The 17,646-nt window shown below is 42.9% G+C and overlaps 1 protein-coding gene across 7 annotated transcripts in view; it reads left to right on the forward strand.

Annotated features, from left to right (window-relative positions):
* Positions 1–7,099: 7,099 nt before the first annotated feature.
* The window catches only part of smg1 (SMG1 nonsense mediated mRNA decay associated PI3K related kinase), a 58,544-nt gene continuing 47,997 nt past the window's right edge, over positions 7,100–17,646 (forward strand). For 3 of the 7 annotated variants that reach the window (XM_005462867.4, XM_005462870.4, XM_005462868.4), the window contains exons 1-9: positions 7,100–7,337; positions 9,453–9,601; positions 11,635–11,787; positions 12,260–12,396; positions 13,012–13,070; positions 15,677–15,890; positions 16,516–16,641; positions 16,745–16,817; positions 17,344–17,441. In XM_005462867.4, coding sequence (XP_005462924.1) covers positions 7,261–7,337; positions 9,453–9,601; positions 11,635–11,787; positions 12,260–12,396; positions 13,012–13,070; positions 15,677–15,890; positions 16,516–16,641; positions 16,745–16,817; positions 17,344–17,441 — 1,086 coding nt within the window. In that variant the 5' untranslated portion in view covers positions 7,100–7,260. Of the gene's footprint in view, positions 7,338–8,848; positions 8,862–9,452; positions 9,602–11,634; positions 11,788–12,259; positions 12,397–13,011; positions 13,071–15,676; positions 15,891–16,515; positions 16,642–16,744; positions 16,818–17,343; positions 17,442–17,646 lie in introns of those variants that run through there. The other 4 variants (XM_005462869.4, XM_003457930.5, XM_019358390.1 and 1 more) reach the window with 4 other exon arrangements.

Below are 17,646 nucleotides of genomic sequence, written 5' to 3' on the forward strand. Positions count from 1 at the left end.
AAAATGTTCTTATGCTCGTTTCCTGTAAGTTTGTACATGCTCATTTTATTGCATGAGTTGATTGTTTATACATTCCATCACTCAATGCTCTCAAAGTGGTCTTAATCCCTGCTCCAACACACCTGATTCAAATGACCAACTGGGTACTATATGCTGCAACTGCCTGATAACAGACTGATCAGTTGAATCAGGTGTTTTGGACTAGAGAAATAAGTAAAACCTAAAACAAGCAGTCCCAAGACCAGAATTTGAAGCACTGCTTTACTATTATTGCCCGAAGAAAAGTGGTCTAAAAGTCCCCTGAGGCAATGAACCAAAAAATGCTGTTTTAGTCAATAAATTAAATGAGAATCTGTCTATAAACAATTAAAAATGCTTCTTCAGATACTCTTAAACATGCACATATATATTTTTTTTTTAATATGCTTATTTTAATTTAAACATGCTTATGACAAGAGTCAGTGTAATGACCAAAAATTTAGTTTTTTGCTTAAGAGCAACACCATGTTTCTTTATTAACACCAGGGTTAATAAAGCCTCAGGTATGGACAGCTTGTTGTACTTAAGGCCCCAGTATACCCACTGCAATGGTTGCTTCCCTCGCTGCCACAACATCGTCTCACAGTCACTTGTATTTATACCCGCTGTTAAAGCACAGGAAGCACCTGCAGTATTCTCCTAAACAACAGGTGTTGTATCAGTGCTTATCACCACATAAGCACTGAAGAGCTAGAAGCTAAAACCTGAAGCCAAGATTTTGTCAAGTGTTTTTTTTATACAAGTTCTCAGACTGTTTTCAGTCTGTTCCAACATCTCCGTTTGTATATTCGTATGGCATCTGCACTGTAATATCATTAAAATTAAGGTAAAAAAAATGACACAATCCCATACTCTTGTTTTCAACCCAGCTGCAGTGGCTGTGGCACCAGGTTATTACAAAAGGGTGCACGACCGGCTGAAGTGTCAACAAAGATTGTGGCGCTTGTAACAGGCGCAATGTCAAATTCAGTGTGAACATACACATAACGAGCATAATGAATCCATTAGGCACCCCTTGCTTCATCATACTCTCACACCTGGAGGGTACTGCTCCTAGTGGCTGTTTATCTTATGTATAAATAAGCAGGACATAATAAGACAAGTCTCATCTACTAGCAGCTGGTTCATTTTTGCTGTCATGTGCCCATGGAGTGCAGTCTGCCCTTGCAGGCGGTCTTTATACTTCAAGCTCGGGTCTTCTAAAAGAGGCCTGGGCTTTCTCTTCTTCCTCTGCCTGTCCACCAATAGCATGTCAAATTGGTTAGCCATCACCAGTTTGTTTGTCTTTATCTGAAAGTCCCACAGGATCTACGTTATTTACCTTAGGGGGTGTGTCCCATTTTGACCTCGGGATTTCCAGGCCATATTCAGCACAGATGTTTCTGATGTTCATGAAGTGTGAAGTGCACCAAGGAGATGCCCTGTTTCCACTGCTGTCCTGCATAAGCTTGAACAGCCTCAGTGAGACCATCAGGAAGACTGGCTGGAATGGCGCAATTGTCAGCCACCTCCTCTACATGGATGACATCAAGCTGTATGGCAGGTGTGAATAAGACACAGACTCACTGATCCACTACAATCTACAGCAACGACATCGGAATGTCATTTGGACTAGAGAAGTGTATTTGGTTGGTAACAAAGAAAGTGAAAGTAATCAGAACTGAGGTGATTGCACTACCTGACGGCAACATTGCAGACACTGAGAACAGTTATAAGTACCTAGGAATCCCAGAGACAAATGTGAACCATGACAGCACCACTAGGAAAGCTGCAACCACCTATTACCTCAGGATGAGCAGGCATGTCATGAGGAGTCAGCTGAATGGCAAGAACAAGATCCAGGCAACCAACAACTTCATTCTGCCAGTGATCAGGTACCCTGCTGGGATAATAAGCTGACCGAAGGAAGAGATAGAAGCCACTGACATCAAGAAAAGGATGCTCCTCAGCGCACATGGAGGGTTTCACCCCAAATCCAGCACCCTGAGACTATACGCTAAGCGGAAGGAAGGGGGCCGGGGACTGATGAGTGTCAGAACCACGATCCAGGATGGCAAAACAAAGATCCATGAGTACATCAGGACAATGGGCATAACTAACAGTGTACTTAATGAATACTGTTGCATTTTCAGTTTCACCCCAGTTCTTTTTTTTGTATTCTAATCATTGTTTTCTTGTACTCACAATACCTCAGGTAGCAGAAACCCAAGAAAGAAGAGGAGCAATAAGAGGAATTATCATGGAAGGACAGACCACTGCATGGTATGTTCCACTGGCAGATAGAAGAAGTGGCTGACATTCAGAATTTCTACCAGTGGCTGGACAAAGTTGGACTGAAAGACAACACAGTGGTACTTATCATGGCAGCACAGGAACAAGCTCGGAGCACGAGATCCATAGAGGCTGGGGTCTACCACACCAGACAAGACCCCAGGTGCAGGCTGTGGACAGATGCCCCTAAGACATTCCGGCATAAAACGGCAAGGAGGAGGATGTCATCTGGCTCACCAAGATCTACATCAGGTGTTGAGGAACCAGGACATAGTGATGAGAAGTGGGCCACTGTAACAAGGCATACATGGACAAGGACTAATGATGGAATTAATGTAATGCTACTACCAACCCAATTAGAGGTGGTATGTGAAACACATGTGGGAACTATGACAAGTCAGCATTTACAGTCACCAAAAGCCCCTAGTCACTCACTGAAACAACATCAGTAGAAGACTATTAGGTGAGACTGAGAAGCTACAGCACAGTGGGAGCAATAGTTAGCAGTATGGTCATAATGAGCCAACACTGACAGGGGAGCAGTGAAACTGAACTACATGAGGCCCACCCATCAGCAAAGATAGATGCATCTACTCACCTGAGGATGAACATTGTAGCCAAACTAAAGGTAACCAACCAACAAAAAACAAGACTCCCTCAGTTCACTGACCAATTCCCATCAGAGGAGATGCTTGCTGATGTGAACACAGTTCTAGGCATCATTACTGTTAGCATCACTGACAGGGGATTTCTTTAAATCACCCTGCCGTTCTTCAGCTGAGACGTCTGAGTTAGAAAAACACAAACACTGCAGTTGCCTTTTTTACTCGCGAGGACAGTCATAGACAAGATCTACGATCTGCGCCTTATCACTGTCTGCGTTTTTTATTTATACAAGCTTGTGTCTGTGTGTGTGCAGTAATCATACAAGCACTTGAATCAAGGATCAAGGATGAATGTCGAGAATGCCCACCATGAGGATGAAGATCCATCCATCCATCCACCGCTTATCCAGGGCTGAGTGGCAGGGGCAGCAGTCCAAGCAGAGAAGCCCAGACCTCCCTCTCCCCAGCCACCTCCCCCAGCTTGTCCGGGGGAACACCAAGGCATTCCAAAGCCTGCCGAGAGATATAACCTCTCCAGCGTGTCCTGGATTTGCCCCTGGGCCTCCTCCCGGTGGGACATGCCTGGAACACCTCACCCAGGAGAGGCCCAGGAGATATCCTTGTCAGATGCCCGAACCACCTCAACTGGCTCCTTTCGATGTGAAGGAGCAGCGGCTCTACTCTGAGCCCCTCCTGGATGGCTGAACTTTTCACCCTATCTCTAAGGGAGAGACCAGCCACCCTTCGGAGGAAGCCCATTTCTGCAGTTTGTATCCACGATCTCCTTCTTTCAGTCACTAGGGTTAGGGTTAGGGACGTAGATCGACCGGTAAATTGAGTGCTTTGCTTTTACACTCAGCTCTCTCTTCACCACAACAGACCAGTACAGCGACTGCATCACTGCAGCCGCAGCACCAATCTGTCTGTCAATCTCCTGCTCCTTTCTCCTGTCGCTCATGATCAAGACCCTGAGATACTTAAACTCCTCCACTTGGGGCAAGAACTCATCCCTGACCCGTAGTGGGCACTCCATCCTTTTCCGACTGAGGACTATGGCCTCAGATTTGGAGGTGCTGATTCTCATTCCCACCGTTTCACACTCAGCCCCTCTCTTTACCTGAGTATCCAGAACATATGGCGTTAGGTCTGGTGATATGATTACAAAATCAATCATTGACCTGCGGCCTAGAGCATCCTGGTGCCACGTGCACTTATGGACACTTTTATGTTCGAACATGGTGTTCGTTATTGACAAACTGTGGTTTGCATAGAAGTCCAATAAAAAAGCACCGCTCGGGTTCAGATCCGGGAGGCCGTTCCTCCCAATCACGCCCCTCCAGGTCTCGCTGTCGTTGCCCATGTGAGCAAAGTCTCCCAGTAGGACAACAGAGTCCCCAGGCGGAGCACCGTCCGGTACCCCACCCAGGGACTCCAAGAAGGCTGGGTACTCTGAACCACCACTCAGCGGATAAGCACAGACAATGAACAGGACCCATTCCCCGACCCAGAGGTGCAGGAAACAAACCCTCTCATCCACTGGAAGAAACCCCAACATACAGGCAGCAAGGATACCCACCCAAGCTCCAGACTGAGACAGAGTCCAGCCCCTCTCCAGGAGACTGGTTCCAGATCCCAAGCTGTGCGTTGAGGTGAGCCCAATTATATATAGCCGCCGGTACCTCTGAACCTCATTCACTAACTCAGGCTCCGTCACCACCAGAGAGGTGGCATTCCATGTCCCAACTGCCAGACTTGGTAGCCGGGGATTGGTCCGCCAGGACCTCCACTCCTAGCAGCCACCTGGCTCACAATGCACCCGACCCCTATGGCACCTCCAGCAGGTGGTGGGCCTGCAGGAAGATGGGCCCATGTCCCTTTTTCGAGCTGTGCCTAGCCGGGCCCCATGGACTAAGGCCCGGCCACCAGACACTCGCCATTGGGCACCCTCTCATGGGCTTGGCTCCAGGGTGGGGCCCCGGTAATCCTATCCCGGGCAGGGTGAACTGTTTCCTCGATGGTCTTCTCATAGGGGTCTTCCGAATCGCTCTTTGTCTGGTCCCTAACCCAGGACCAATTTGCCATCAAAGACCCTACCGGGGGGCAAAGGCCACCGGACAACATAGCGCCTGGGATCCCTGGCACACACAAACCCCTCCACCATGATAAGGTAGCGATTTGCAGAGGATGTGAAACTGAAGATTTCAAGACAAAACCATGGAGGCCTGAAAGGATGTTAGTCAGTTAACTAGGCAGAAGGGGGTCATGAGAGACGGGGCAAGATATACATAAATGAGGATCTAGAAACTGCGAGACAAAGCCTCACTGCTCTGGGCACTGGGCTGAAGAAACAGAGAAGCAGAGGCCAAGAGAATAAATCGCCTGTTCTACAAAGATCCATCCAGCATGTAATCTCTGCAATGACGAGTTGGACAACATTATGGTACGAGATGATCCACGCTTACTGGCTAAAGAAGCTAACAACACTCCATGACAGTTGGCAGCACAAATAAGGGGGCTGCTAAGAGCAAGTACTCATTCAGACTAGCTAACATAGGACAGAATAATCTTGATCACAAAGAATCCCTTCAAAAGTACAATACCATAAGGGATCCAGGAGTGCATGGCGCTGTACAAAGCTAATAGTGAGCTAATAACATTCATTAGGGTTTTCTAGAATATTTACAAACAAAATCCTTTTTTTTTCAATTAAATTTTATTTATATATCACAAAATTACAACAACAATCACCTTAGGGTGCTTTGTACTGTAAAATCAAAGCTATTTCGTTACATGCAGGCATTTCTGCATATTCTGTAATATATGTTATATATGGTTAAAATACATCAAATGCAGTAAGTATACACATGTTTGATATAAGCATGGTCAGTGACTTTATTATTGGTTTTAGCCCAAAAAAGTAAACATGTGAATTTTGATTTTTATGTAATGTAAAGCTAAATCTGGTTAATAAGCATGTAGCCCAAAAAGTATACAATCCAGAAAGTTACACAACATGAGGTGGATCAGTTTCACAGTCTTTTTATTAGAAATAAATACATTTTTACAAGCTTAAATTTGCACAAAATGTCAGAAATGTTATTTCTAATTTGACCATAAATTTAATTTTTTTTTAAATGATTTATAGGGTTAATGACATCATTTCCACTTTATTCCATTTGCAAGGTGTAACAATCAGCCACCTGTGTTGAAATCTGAAATGGTGCTGATTCAAAATGTGCTCTGGCACAATTTTACATAGGCTGCTGACAACAAGAAACAAAACAGTTTGATGATGTGGGCTGAATCAATTTTTAATTGGGTTTCAGTTTTAGAATTTATCAGGGTGACAAGAGGTTACTTTAGGCTGGTACCCCATGCTACCACATTACATCCCTACAATAATAGAGAGAAAGCCCCAACAATCAGACCAAGCACTCAGGGACATGAATTCAGCGACATCTTGAGTCCTTCTAATGAGGCCATTCAAAAAGTAAAAAACAATAATGAATAAAATTTAATAAAAAAAACAAAACAGCTAGAAATGCATAAGAGAAATGGAACAAGCCAATCACAGGCTGTGGCAACCCAACAAGCTGTTACATTTCTATGGCAGTCCTTGTCACATTAGGGCATAGGTTATGACTCAGGGCTTGTCGAAGGGTTTATGGTTACAAAGTACCACCAGCAATCACACAGAAGTATAGATTTTTGTCAGACATTTTTAAGGTTTCTTTTTAGAGACTTTTATGCATAGCTATAGACCTTCTATTCTATTTATTTATTTATTTATTTGCAGTTGTATTTTTACAGACATATTTTAAGACTTTGAAGAGGTTTGCAGTCATAGGGTATCATCAATTTTTGTTAGATTTTTTTTGACAATAAAGATATTATTATTTGTAGTAAATCCCTTTGCTTAGGATTATGGGTACAGAAGAAACAGGAGAGATGTGTCACTTATATCATGGCTCAGGTTTGATCACAATTTAAATAATACGCTACATAAATTGGGGAAACACAGTTGTGGAAGATGGGCCACATTGTTAAGTGTACGAGACTTTCTGCAAACGTATTCAATAATGTCATATTGTCATTTATTCAGGCAAATGAATTTGATCCTAAGAATTTTGGGTAATTGTCTTAGAAGCCGGATAGGTGGCGGTAATGCACGTTTTTTGGTGTGACAACTGCCAAAAAAACATAAAGAAGAAGGAGTGCCGTAAGCTAGCTGTAACAAGAAGTTGCTAACCTATTTGTGAGATTTGATAAGGCATAATAGACAAAAGTAACGTTGCGGAGAGATAAGTTACCGCTGACAGTAGGTCATGCAGCGCTCTAAAAGGTAATGAGCCGTAAAGCCACAGGGTCTCGGCTCAGCGGCGCCCACAAACTGCGGCCACACTGGAACGACTGGCAGTCCAGGTTGGTGCTCTGTGGGCCTACGGCTCGCTGTTGTGTTCAACTGGGGCCACATGGAAGGGAAGCACTGTTTGTTTGTGCTTAAACGCTTAATACTAACAGAGCGTAACTGCACTGTCTTGAAAACCATAAAACCATCTTGTTTACGCAGTATACACTGACCCACGGTAAATGTAGGGCTTGCTTTTGACGAGCCTGTGTCGTGGACTGTCGCTGCTAACAAGCTAACGCTAATGGCTAATCGACTGTGAGGCTCTGATACAAAAGCACCCCGGTTAAAAAAAATAATACTGATCTTTCATGTATTTTACTGATGAGTGATATTTAAAATTAAACACAAGGTAGCACAAAGTGTTTGTGAGCTGTGGGTCTTCGCGCTGGCTACATATGGTTAGCTAATGGGAAAGACTACCCAAAGCAATGTTATCAACTCGTCAGATAACTTCCGGATACATTTTTTACAGCGTCTGCACAGAAAGGTGTACGGTGGTGTTGGTTTTGTAACCTGTTGACGTTATACTAACTAACTGAGTAATGAGTAAAAGAGGAGATGTCATCGCTGGCTGTGAGCGTGGCAGCTGCCTGAAGGCCTCACTTAGTTTTGAAATCCGGCTCACTGCAGCTTTCTGTAAGAGACAGGATCCATGTTTCCATACTCCTGTGTCGACCCAGGGTATTTTGGGTGTGTGTGAGACGTGTGAACAGCCTCAGGTGCCTGTTGTTGTAGTCACACACTAAATGAAGACTGCAGAACATGGCTCAGCAGCAGGTTATTGCTCCTGTTTTAGTAGGGGTGGGGGGTAGGCCTGATTTACATCTGTTTGCAAAGAATTTCTAAACGATTAAAGTAGTGTGACAATGAAAATGACAGTCTGTTCATCAGTTCTTTCTTGGGCATTAAACTAATCTAATGTTAGCCTTTCTTTTTTCTATTTCTGGCGTGGCTGTAGCTCAGGTAGACCAGGTCATCTCCTAACTGGGTGGTTGGTGGTTTCATCCCAGACTGCTCCAGTTTGCATGCCAAATTATCCTTGTGCAACATACTAACCACAAGTTGCTCTCTGATGCATCCATCGGAGTATCTGTGTGTGAATGAGGCATGTTGTATAAAGCACCTTGAGTGCTCCAGTAGAGTAAAACACTGTAATATAAGAACCAGTTACCATGTAGGCCTTGGTACCGAGCAGCACTGCACCACATACACAGAATTGCCAGCTAAATGGTTGTTTTTACTTCCTGCTTTAGTGTGTTTTTGTTTTGTTTGGTGTCTTGCTTCCTTTGACTCCCTGCCATCCTTAATGACTTTTCCTGGTTAGTTGGGTAAGTGAGATTTAAACGTTGCTGTTAATGATTAAACAATCGCGTTTAAGCTGACACTAATACTGCAAGCTTCAAAGCTTGGAGTCCACCAGTTATGTGGAAGCAACAGTTCATGTTTTGTGAGAGGATACAATAGCGAAATGATGAAATTTGTGTTGATTATTTTTGTTTGTATTCTTTCTGATTAACAGTATGCCATGATGTGATGTAAGTATTATACCATGTGATTAATGCAGTTGTTCTCTCTGCTGTATTAAAATGCAATAGATTGTTTACCCTTAAAAAAAGTTGCCCAATAAGTTGGAATATGCACCAAATGCTTTTCATACAGTCCCTTGTGGTTTATCTTTACTTTATACCGACTCATCTGGAGACTAGTTCGATGTTTACCTGTACAGAATACTCTGCCAACTGTGATTGGGCAAAGAGAATGAGCACACACTGAGTGTAAAGGCTGTGCACCTGCTTACAGATGATGACATGTTTCTGTAAGTCATGCTGAAAGTGAAGTGTGGCAGCAATGATCGACTCCCAGACAAAAATAACTGCTGAGCAGTGGGATTTGCTTCAATCACTACAGTACACCTGTAGTTCATTTTTCTTCCTTGATCATGTCACTCTAACCTGTAATATCACTGCAGTTGAAAGTTTCATTGGTCACGCCTTGAGACTTTTCGGTTGAACTGTGACTTTCATAAGTATTAAACTGGTAGTGATGGGGTGAGTTCAGAGTTAGATCAAGAGTCAGCTGTGACGTTGGTGGTCTTTTTCTTTTGTCTGTGTTTGTTTTATCCGTAGAGTTAACAGTGTGTCATCCAGCCAGGACGAGGTGAAGTCTAGAGAGTTTGGTTCAGGACCACTGTACGACGTGTTGGCCTCCAGTTGCCCTGAACAGCCAGCGGTGCCCAGTAATGTCTATGCTGCTGCAGATGCCCATCAGGAAGAGGGTGAGGCCTGTGGTTAAGCTGAAACTCTTACTTCTCACTTAGACTTTGGCTGAAAACAACACAAAAAGGAAGCTTTTTGCTGTACTTTCCACATTTTCCAGTTTCAGGGTCAAAATTTCAAGTTAAACTCCCGTCATTCATGTTAGCTGCCATTTCTCTACCGCATGTGTCAATGTCTGTGGATAGAGTTCAACACAACAGTATTGTTACTGTGCAAGATGGAGTCACCGTACGTTATGCAGTGTGGTTTATCTTTTATTTCAAACATTGTTGCTTTATAGTCATGTATGTCATTTGTGTTTGTCAGTGTTATCAAAATGACTATAATTTAATTTATTTTATGTAAAAGGATCGCTGATGAACATGGGCCTTGGGACTCTAACATGATGTGCCAAATGTAGCCATACAGGCAGATAGTGCTGGGCGATATGGAAAAAATATTTATCACGATATGAATTATTTTATATCACGATAACGATATATATCACGATGTACCACCTGACCTGTGGTCATCTGGAAAGTACGCAGTCTGTAAACAGTGAGTGGAGAGGGTGCAGTCTTTGGTTTGAGTTACCGTAAAGCATGTCGCAAATCCGGGTGCACGTAAAGCAGCACCATGTCGCAAAACCACAAGACGGAGTTTCTTTACGAAAAATTTCATTTTTTTTATACTTTATTTTCTCTTGCATAAAGTTAAGAGTACGTATAGTGAGAAGACAACACTAATATATTTGCCACAGGCTATTTAACCCTTTAAGACCTACCATAGAACCAAGTCCGCCAGAGCTTATCTTTATGTTTTTACATGCTGTAGTGCCATTTGTGGGAGCATTTCAAGTTTCCATACATCAATACAACCCAAATTTTAATAATATGTATGCATTAAGTCCATAGTAACTACATAAATTGCAAAAAAGTGCAATAAACTACAAAAAAATTGAAAATCGTTTTTTGGTTTTTTTACATATATTTCTAGTTAGAGAAATTTAGGAGGTTTATCCCTCAAAACTGTAAATATAAAAAAGTTGCAGAAAATAGTTTCCAACCACGAGAAATTTATTTTGAGTGTCTTCATAGTTTTATGTTTGAGATACACCAATTTTTATATACTACAGGAAAAATGAAAATAAATATTATAATGTAAATTTGCAAAAAAAACAGCATGTGCATCAAAATAAACTATTTCCAACAGTGTCATTTGACTTGTAAGCATCCCAGAAACGATACAGAAAAGCATAAAGTCAAACATGACTTTTAAAAAACCAACATAGGCTTATAAGGCCCTTTCGCGAAAATGACGTCACGTCTGGTTACGGGCAGGTAATGGCGGACATGCGATAGTTCACGCTGACGTATATGCCACCGTAGGAAGTGTTATGAACAGCTGATCGGATCGGCAGAGCGTGTTTCTGGAATATTATGTTTTTGTTGCTGCAAGTGCTTCTTATGCAATTTTTGCAAAGCTATATGTGGAAGGAAACCATGACCTAGGGCAAGCTAATGGCATAAGATGTTAAGTACAACTCCTCCGGTTTCACATACAAAAAAAATTATTGCGCTACCTTATGTGGTTGTTTTGCCTAACTATTTAAAAATAGTTAGGCAAAACGGAGCGTGCCTGCTCCGACCGGTTGTAAAGGGTTAATTATATATTTTATGTAATAATTTATAAAATTTGGGTTAGAAACGATAGAAGACAAATGGCACGATGGACACTTTTCTATCGACCACATGATATATATCGTCATATCGCCCAGCACTACAGGCAGATTTTCATTTCTAGTCACTGACAGGTCTAAAGACAAACAAAGAAGCAAAGATGCAGATGCATATTTCTAATTAAAGTTACATGTTGAAAAGAATGATTTCTCTTCCATCGGTGAGCCTCCTGCAGGTCAGCTCCTCTTTGACTCAGTTAGTTTCACTTCTTGGTTAAACCAAGTTTTAAAGAGGCTGTTTACATTAACAGAAACACATTGTATTCAAATAGTGCAGCTTATGTGTGCTTGGCCTTTCTATGAAATGTCTCTTAGGTGGATATGAAGCTGGTCAAGGTGTCTGTGATACTACGTTTGATTGGAAGTCGCTGGGGCAAGAGCTGAGGCCAGATGACTTGACAACGGATTTGATTCCTTTTAAGCATGGAAACCGTGCTCTAGCTTCAAAGGACATGAGGAAATCGCAGGGTAAGTGGTGCAGCAAATGGATGCTGAAGCACACGTTCAACGCATGTTCAAAGAACTTGGCTTATAAAAATAAGCTTGCGTTGTGTTCAGATCGGGTTTGCCTGAGTCATTCACTGACAGCTGGAAAAAGGTAATGCCAGATTTGGTTTACTGAATTTTCCATTCTAACACAAGTGGAGAGGTATCAGCTGAACAGGTGAAATGGTATTAAGACTTAAATTTAGGTTTCCTTGCAGTTCCTACCCAGTTTTCATGGGAACACTAGGCTCTGACTAGCTAATTAACAGCTTTAGCTTGTGTCTAAAGAGCATGTTCCCAACGTGTAGTTACATCTATATACTTTTGAAGTGATGCTGAGGAATTCCAGCTGTAGTTGTAGTTTAGTTTTTTCTAATATACTGGTTTAGCTGCAGTGGGATCATGTGACGTTAGAGAAAAACTGTTCATTCAGAGTGACGGGATGTCGTTGCAGACAGAGGAATGGCTCACTCAGAGGAGTCTCGACTGGCCAACCTCCTGCGCCGAGTCTCCAGGGAAGATGATCGTGACCGGAGGCTGGCTACAATCAAACAGCTGAAGGAATTCATCAGCCATGGCGAGAGCAGAGGGGTCAGTCAGATTATTTTCCTGGTGTTTCAATCCGTGATAACCAGCAAAGTCACTATAGTCAAACTCACAGGGTGCAGCAAACTGCAATAGAATGCATGATACGATGTGTTTACATATTTACTTCTCCCAGCACACACTGTAAGGGTCAACTGACCAGCTACCTTGTGACCACTTGGACTGTTGATTTACTGTTCCCTAAAGGTCCTTCGTAGGCTCTAGTACTCATGTATCTATGAATATTTTGACCCCTGGGCCTGTAACTGTGTTAAGATAAAACTCTACCATCTCAGTTTTCCTGACTTTTCCTAAAATGGGCTTATTCATGAAATACTGAATGTTGGGCTGTGTGGGATCAAAGGAAAAAAACATGACTGCTTTTACCTAGAGCTGCAGGGGACTTTAGTTTTAATGTAAAACAACTACTGCGACACACTGGGTTGCCTAGCAACATGATTGTTTGGACATATTTTGATGTGAAGGCTGCTACGATATGAGCCTGAGCTAGCTAGATGTGACTGATACATAAATAAAGGGGACTGTAGTTCGATAAACACTGAGTAATTACTGCCAGGCTGAGACTGTGTATTCCTAATGACTTCCGTCTTGTCTCCGCAGACTCTGGTCAAACAATTGGACACCATCCTTAGCACTCTGAATGACATTTTAAATGAGAGGTAAGAGGATGCTGGGTGCGGGGGTTCATTGCCAGTACAGGAAGTTTCAATAACTCAGGGCTCTAGAAATAGAAAGGAGATTAAAATATTCACATAAACTCAGACTGTTCCTCAGTAGAGCTGGCACAAACCATTATTGCGATAGCCATTGGGTGTAAAACGTACAGCTTATTGCACCAGCATGCATCTGCTCTTATATAACTATCATTAGCTTGAAGTGTTTAAGGTATGTGCTAACTAAAAATAAAGACAAGATGATTGTTTATTAAACTTTTAAACTGTTTAATCAGTTTTCTGTGTGATGTTTATTCAGCTGTGTGAAAACTATAACTTTAATCTCAGCCAAACTGATTTACTCAGGAACAAATAAAACACTGAAAAAAGCCACACAATAACATTTTTAAGTTATCTAAGTGACTTATATATCATGTTTAACCTGAGTAGCCAAAGACAGCGGGGGGTTTGAAAACGATGTGCCAGGAGTTCGCTGTTCTCACCAGCTTTAGTGGGCGTCGACCTCCCGGTCAGCTATCGAGCTGGTGGGTAACAGACGTCTCCGAAAATGTCGGAGCACTTTTGCAAATATGTGATGTCTTGATAAACTGAGCAGATATTGAAGTTTACACAGCTACATTCTCGCCTGAAAATATGTTAAGTTTATTTTGTGACCCAGAAAGATTAATAAGAGTAATATTAAAACTTAGTAGCCGCCATTGTTGGAAACTGGAATTGGCTGGGCCACGCTATGAATTCTGGGATAGGTTGGGCCACGAAGGACACACCGACCCATCCTCCAAATCTGGGGAAATGAAGGACGCATTGATGTATTTGGGGGGGTCTTTGAATTTGGACAGCCTTTGTCGCGTTGCTGTGACGTAATCGTCCTTCAAATGCGGCCTCCAAAGCATGCGACCCCTGAATTTGGACACAGCTACGATACCAGAGACTGCTTCTTCTTCTTCTTTGGCGTTTAACGGCAGCCAACATCCTTGTAGACGCATTGCTGCCATCTTAAATCCTACTACTTATTCCTAACATGGAAAAATCTGATACGGAGCAGAGAACCGTACTGTGCAAACCGGTCCCCACCACAGACGCCAACGCAACAAACCTCTTCTGTCAGTTAAGCAAGACTCATGTGACAGAGTATGATTTTAGGAATGAGAAGCAGAAAAGAGCCATCAGGTGTTCAAACATTAGAACAGGCCTTTGCCCGCTGCATGCCATATGATAAAGACCCACGAGGATCATAGCGGCCGTTACAGCGTATATCTATCAATGGTTTCATTCATAGGTCAAAACTCGACTCCATGTACACAACGCTTCACACAAGTCAAGTTGCCTCATTTGTATTGCGAACCCAAGTATTGGAGGAAATCCACAACATATGTGGAAAAGCCTCATCCCTGAATGAGCTTACCAGTTCACTTCATCAGAGACTCTGCAGTCAGTGTTAGCAGACAGGCTAGTTTCCTGTCGACCACACAGATGAAGCTATAACGACAGCTAGGGCTGTTCGATATAACGATATATATCGGATGACGATATAAAAACGTCTATCGTTTCATTTTACGCTACCGTTTGTTTCGTGGTGTCGCAAAATAAACTTTACAGCAATATTTGTTCATGGTTTTGATGGTCACTGTAGTGGCTATATTAATTTCCTAAAGTTCTCTCTTTCTCTTATATTTAATATAACCACACTACGGATAGACAAGCGCTTGTTTTTATGCGTTGTCGTTAGCAACAATGACGGTAAAACCACCTCGTGTCCGCTTGTTTATTTTCCACATAAACCTTTCACAATAAAGCTCAAGATCCTGTTGAGACTTTTCAAAATAAACTGAATCACGTGAAAGATGCAGAGTATTTACGGATGAGAAGCAAAAAAGAGCCGTCAGGTGCTAAAAAATAAACCTTAGACTCAAACGTTAGAACAGGCTTTTCCCCGCAGCACGCTGTGTAATAAATACAAAGAAAACGGCGGCCGTTACAACCTATGTCTAAGAATGTATCGTTTCATGCATCAGTTAAAACACTCGACTCCAGCTACATGACGCCCAGCTGGAAACACTTCACGCAAGTCGAGCTGCCCGACATTCACAGAATTTACAGAAAATGTTACATTTTTGTGATTTTATATCGTTATCGGACGATAGATGTCTTAATATCGGGATATGAGATTTTGGTCATATCGCACAGCCCTAACGACAGCCGGCGGCCTCAAGGAAGCTGTCGCGTGAGGAGTGGATCATAAAAATGTTTCAGATGTACTGTTGGTGAGGTTGAAATCAGTAGGCTTTTGTAACTGTTAACACAAAGTAGCTGTGCATATTTTATGGACTGAGTATCACTGTTGGAAAAAAGGTTGACCTTGGATGTATCCTGGCTGTACATTTAAATTTTGTTTTAAAGTTTGCCTCCATCATCCATGTGTGGAACAAGTTTGGAACCACCAGGACTCTTCCTAGAGCTTCCTGCGTGGCGAGTCTGAGCGATCGGGGTTGAAGAGTCATGGCTGTGCACTGACGCTGTCCATCCAAGCTGATCGAAATAATAGTCAGGCCGCTCTAAAGTTGTTGTTTTTTCTGCGTTGATGTTTTTAGCAGTAAGTTGCTGTGGGAGTTGCGTCAGGATGCTGCAGCCTGCCTTGGTATCCTGTGCACCGTACTCAGCTATGAGGCAGAGCGTATCTTCAAGTGGCTCTTTGTCAAGTTCAATTCAAGCAGTCGTGATGAGGTGAAGCTGTTGTACCTGGTGGCAGCACAGCGTGCTTTGGAGGCTGCTGGGGAGAGGAAGGCCTTTTCTCACATTATGCAGGTAAAGACATGGCCTGATGCTTTTCACGAGTACAACTCTAATATCTGTCCAGTTCATTTTGACCTGTCTCTGCATCTGCATTAGCACCATGCAGCTATTCACTGTTACAGCTTCAGGCTACAGATACCCAGGGCCAGTTAGCCCGCATTTATACAACTGATGATGATGATGATGTAAGACACAGGTGTGAGAACCCTTATATTACATGCCTGTCTGTGTATACTAGTGCTGGAACAGCAGAGGGAGTGCAAGTCTTGCAGAGAGAGTGTTGTACAGGGTTATTGACAGTAATCTGTTAAACTATTCACAGTACCTGCACTGAAATTCACACCATGCATAAGGTTGGTTAGCCAGTGCCATGGTAGTGGGTATTGTTTTCAGTTTGAATTACGAGCTGCAGTTTAGTTTGATCGTAGCTACAGTAACAATCTTCCAGTGCAGTGTTGTTGCATAGTAAACACATGTTCTACCTGGCATGTTTATTATATTTTGGTCAATTTTTAACCAGTTGCCATATCATTCATATCATACTTTCACATCACATAGACGTTTATAGCAGTGTTATTGCAGACGATGCAAAGCCCTGCAGAGATGTAAAGTAGCTAGTGTCTGCTGTGTGTTTCAGATGGTGATGAGCAATCTGCAGTCCATCCTTGAAAACGTGGACACTCCAGAACTGCTTTGTCAAAGTGTCAAGTGTATTCTTCAGGTGGCACACTGCTACCCACATGTCTTCAGCACCAACTTCAGGGTGAGTATTGTTCCATGGCTGAGACCAACAGGTGAGCTGTGTTCAGATCACAGCATCTCTGATGTTTCCAGCCACTGTCCTGATGTCTTCTGTTGTCTCACAGGACACTGTAGACATCCTGGTGGGTTGGCACATTGACCACACACAGAAGCAGACACTCACCCAACAAGTCTCAGGTCAGTAAGCGCACGTTAGCGGCCAGTACCTCTGCAGCTGTTTGACATCAGCAGGCTTATTTATAACCTAGTGGGAAGGAAGAGCATTGAAAAGGTTAATGAGAAAACAGGAGCAACATTTTCACACATTTTCCCTACCACCATTGGGCTTTTCCCTGCTGCACGCCTCACACACTGAAAAATCGAGCAGTGGTTTTTACCCCCTTTGTACATGTAGTTTAGATTGTATTGCACCTGTTTAAATGTAAGGACCAAGCGTGCTGCTTGGTCAGTATCCTGGATTAAAGTCCTTCATGGCCCAGAGTAGTATTAAACTCCACAGTTTGTTCTTTTTATTCAGTGTGTCTGAGAAACACTTATGAATAAAACTATTAAAGATGTACATGTTATATTCTTTGGGCTTGGAAAGTTCTCATTGATTCTCCCAGGCATGTTTTGAAGGAGCGCTGAGTAATGCATTTGGATGGATGGCTTGATGTGTAAACATAAATACACCTGCAGCTCTGCTCTCCCTGTCTGTGCTTAGGCTGGTTACAGAGCCTGGAGCAGTTTTGGGTGGCCGACCTGACCTTCTCCACCACATTGCTGGGACAGTTCTTGGAGGATATGGAAGCATATGCCGAGGTGACGACACCGAGCCTCTCAGCCAGTTATACTTATTTAGAAGGTGCAGTGACGAGAAGCAGCCAGTTACCTGCAGTACTGAGTTTATTCTGGGCCATGTCCCAGGTGTCACCTGTAGGCTGCTTCTAGAACTGCTACGATTTGTTAGATCCCTCCCTGGCAGTTCGGTCTGACCACTTGTACTTGAATGAAGTATGTCAGGTCG

Source organism: Oreochromis niloticus, linkage group LG4 (genome assembly GCF_001858045.2).
Source record: "Oreochromis niloticus isolate F11D_XX linkage group LG4, O_niloticus_UMD_NMBU, whole genome shotgun sequence".
In the NCBI taxonomy this organism is placed as follows: domain Eukaryota; kingdom Metazoa; phylum Chordata; class Actinopteri; order Cichliformes; family Cichlidae; genus Oreochromis; species Oreochromis niloticus.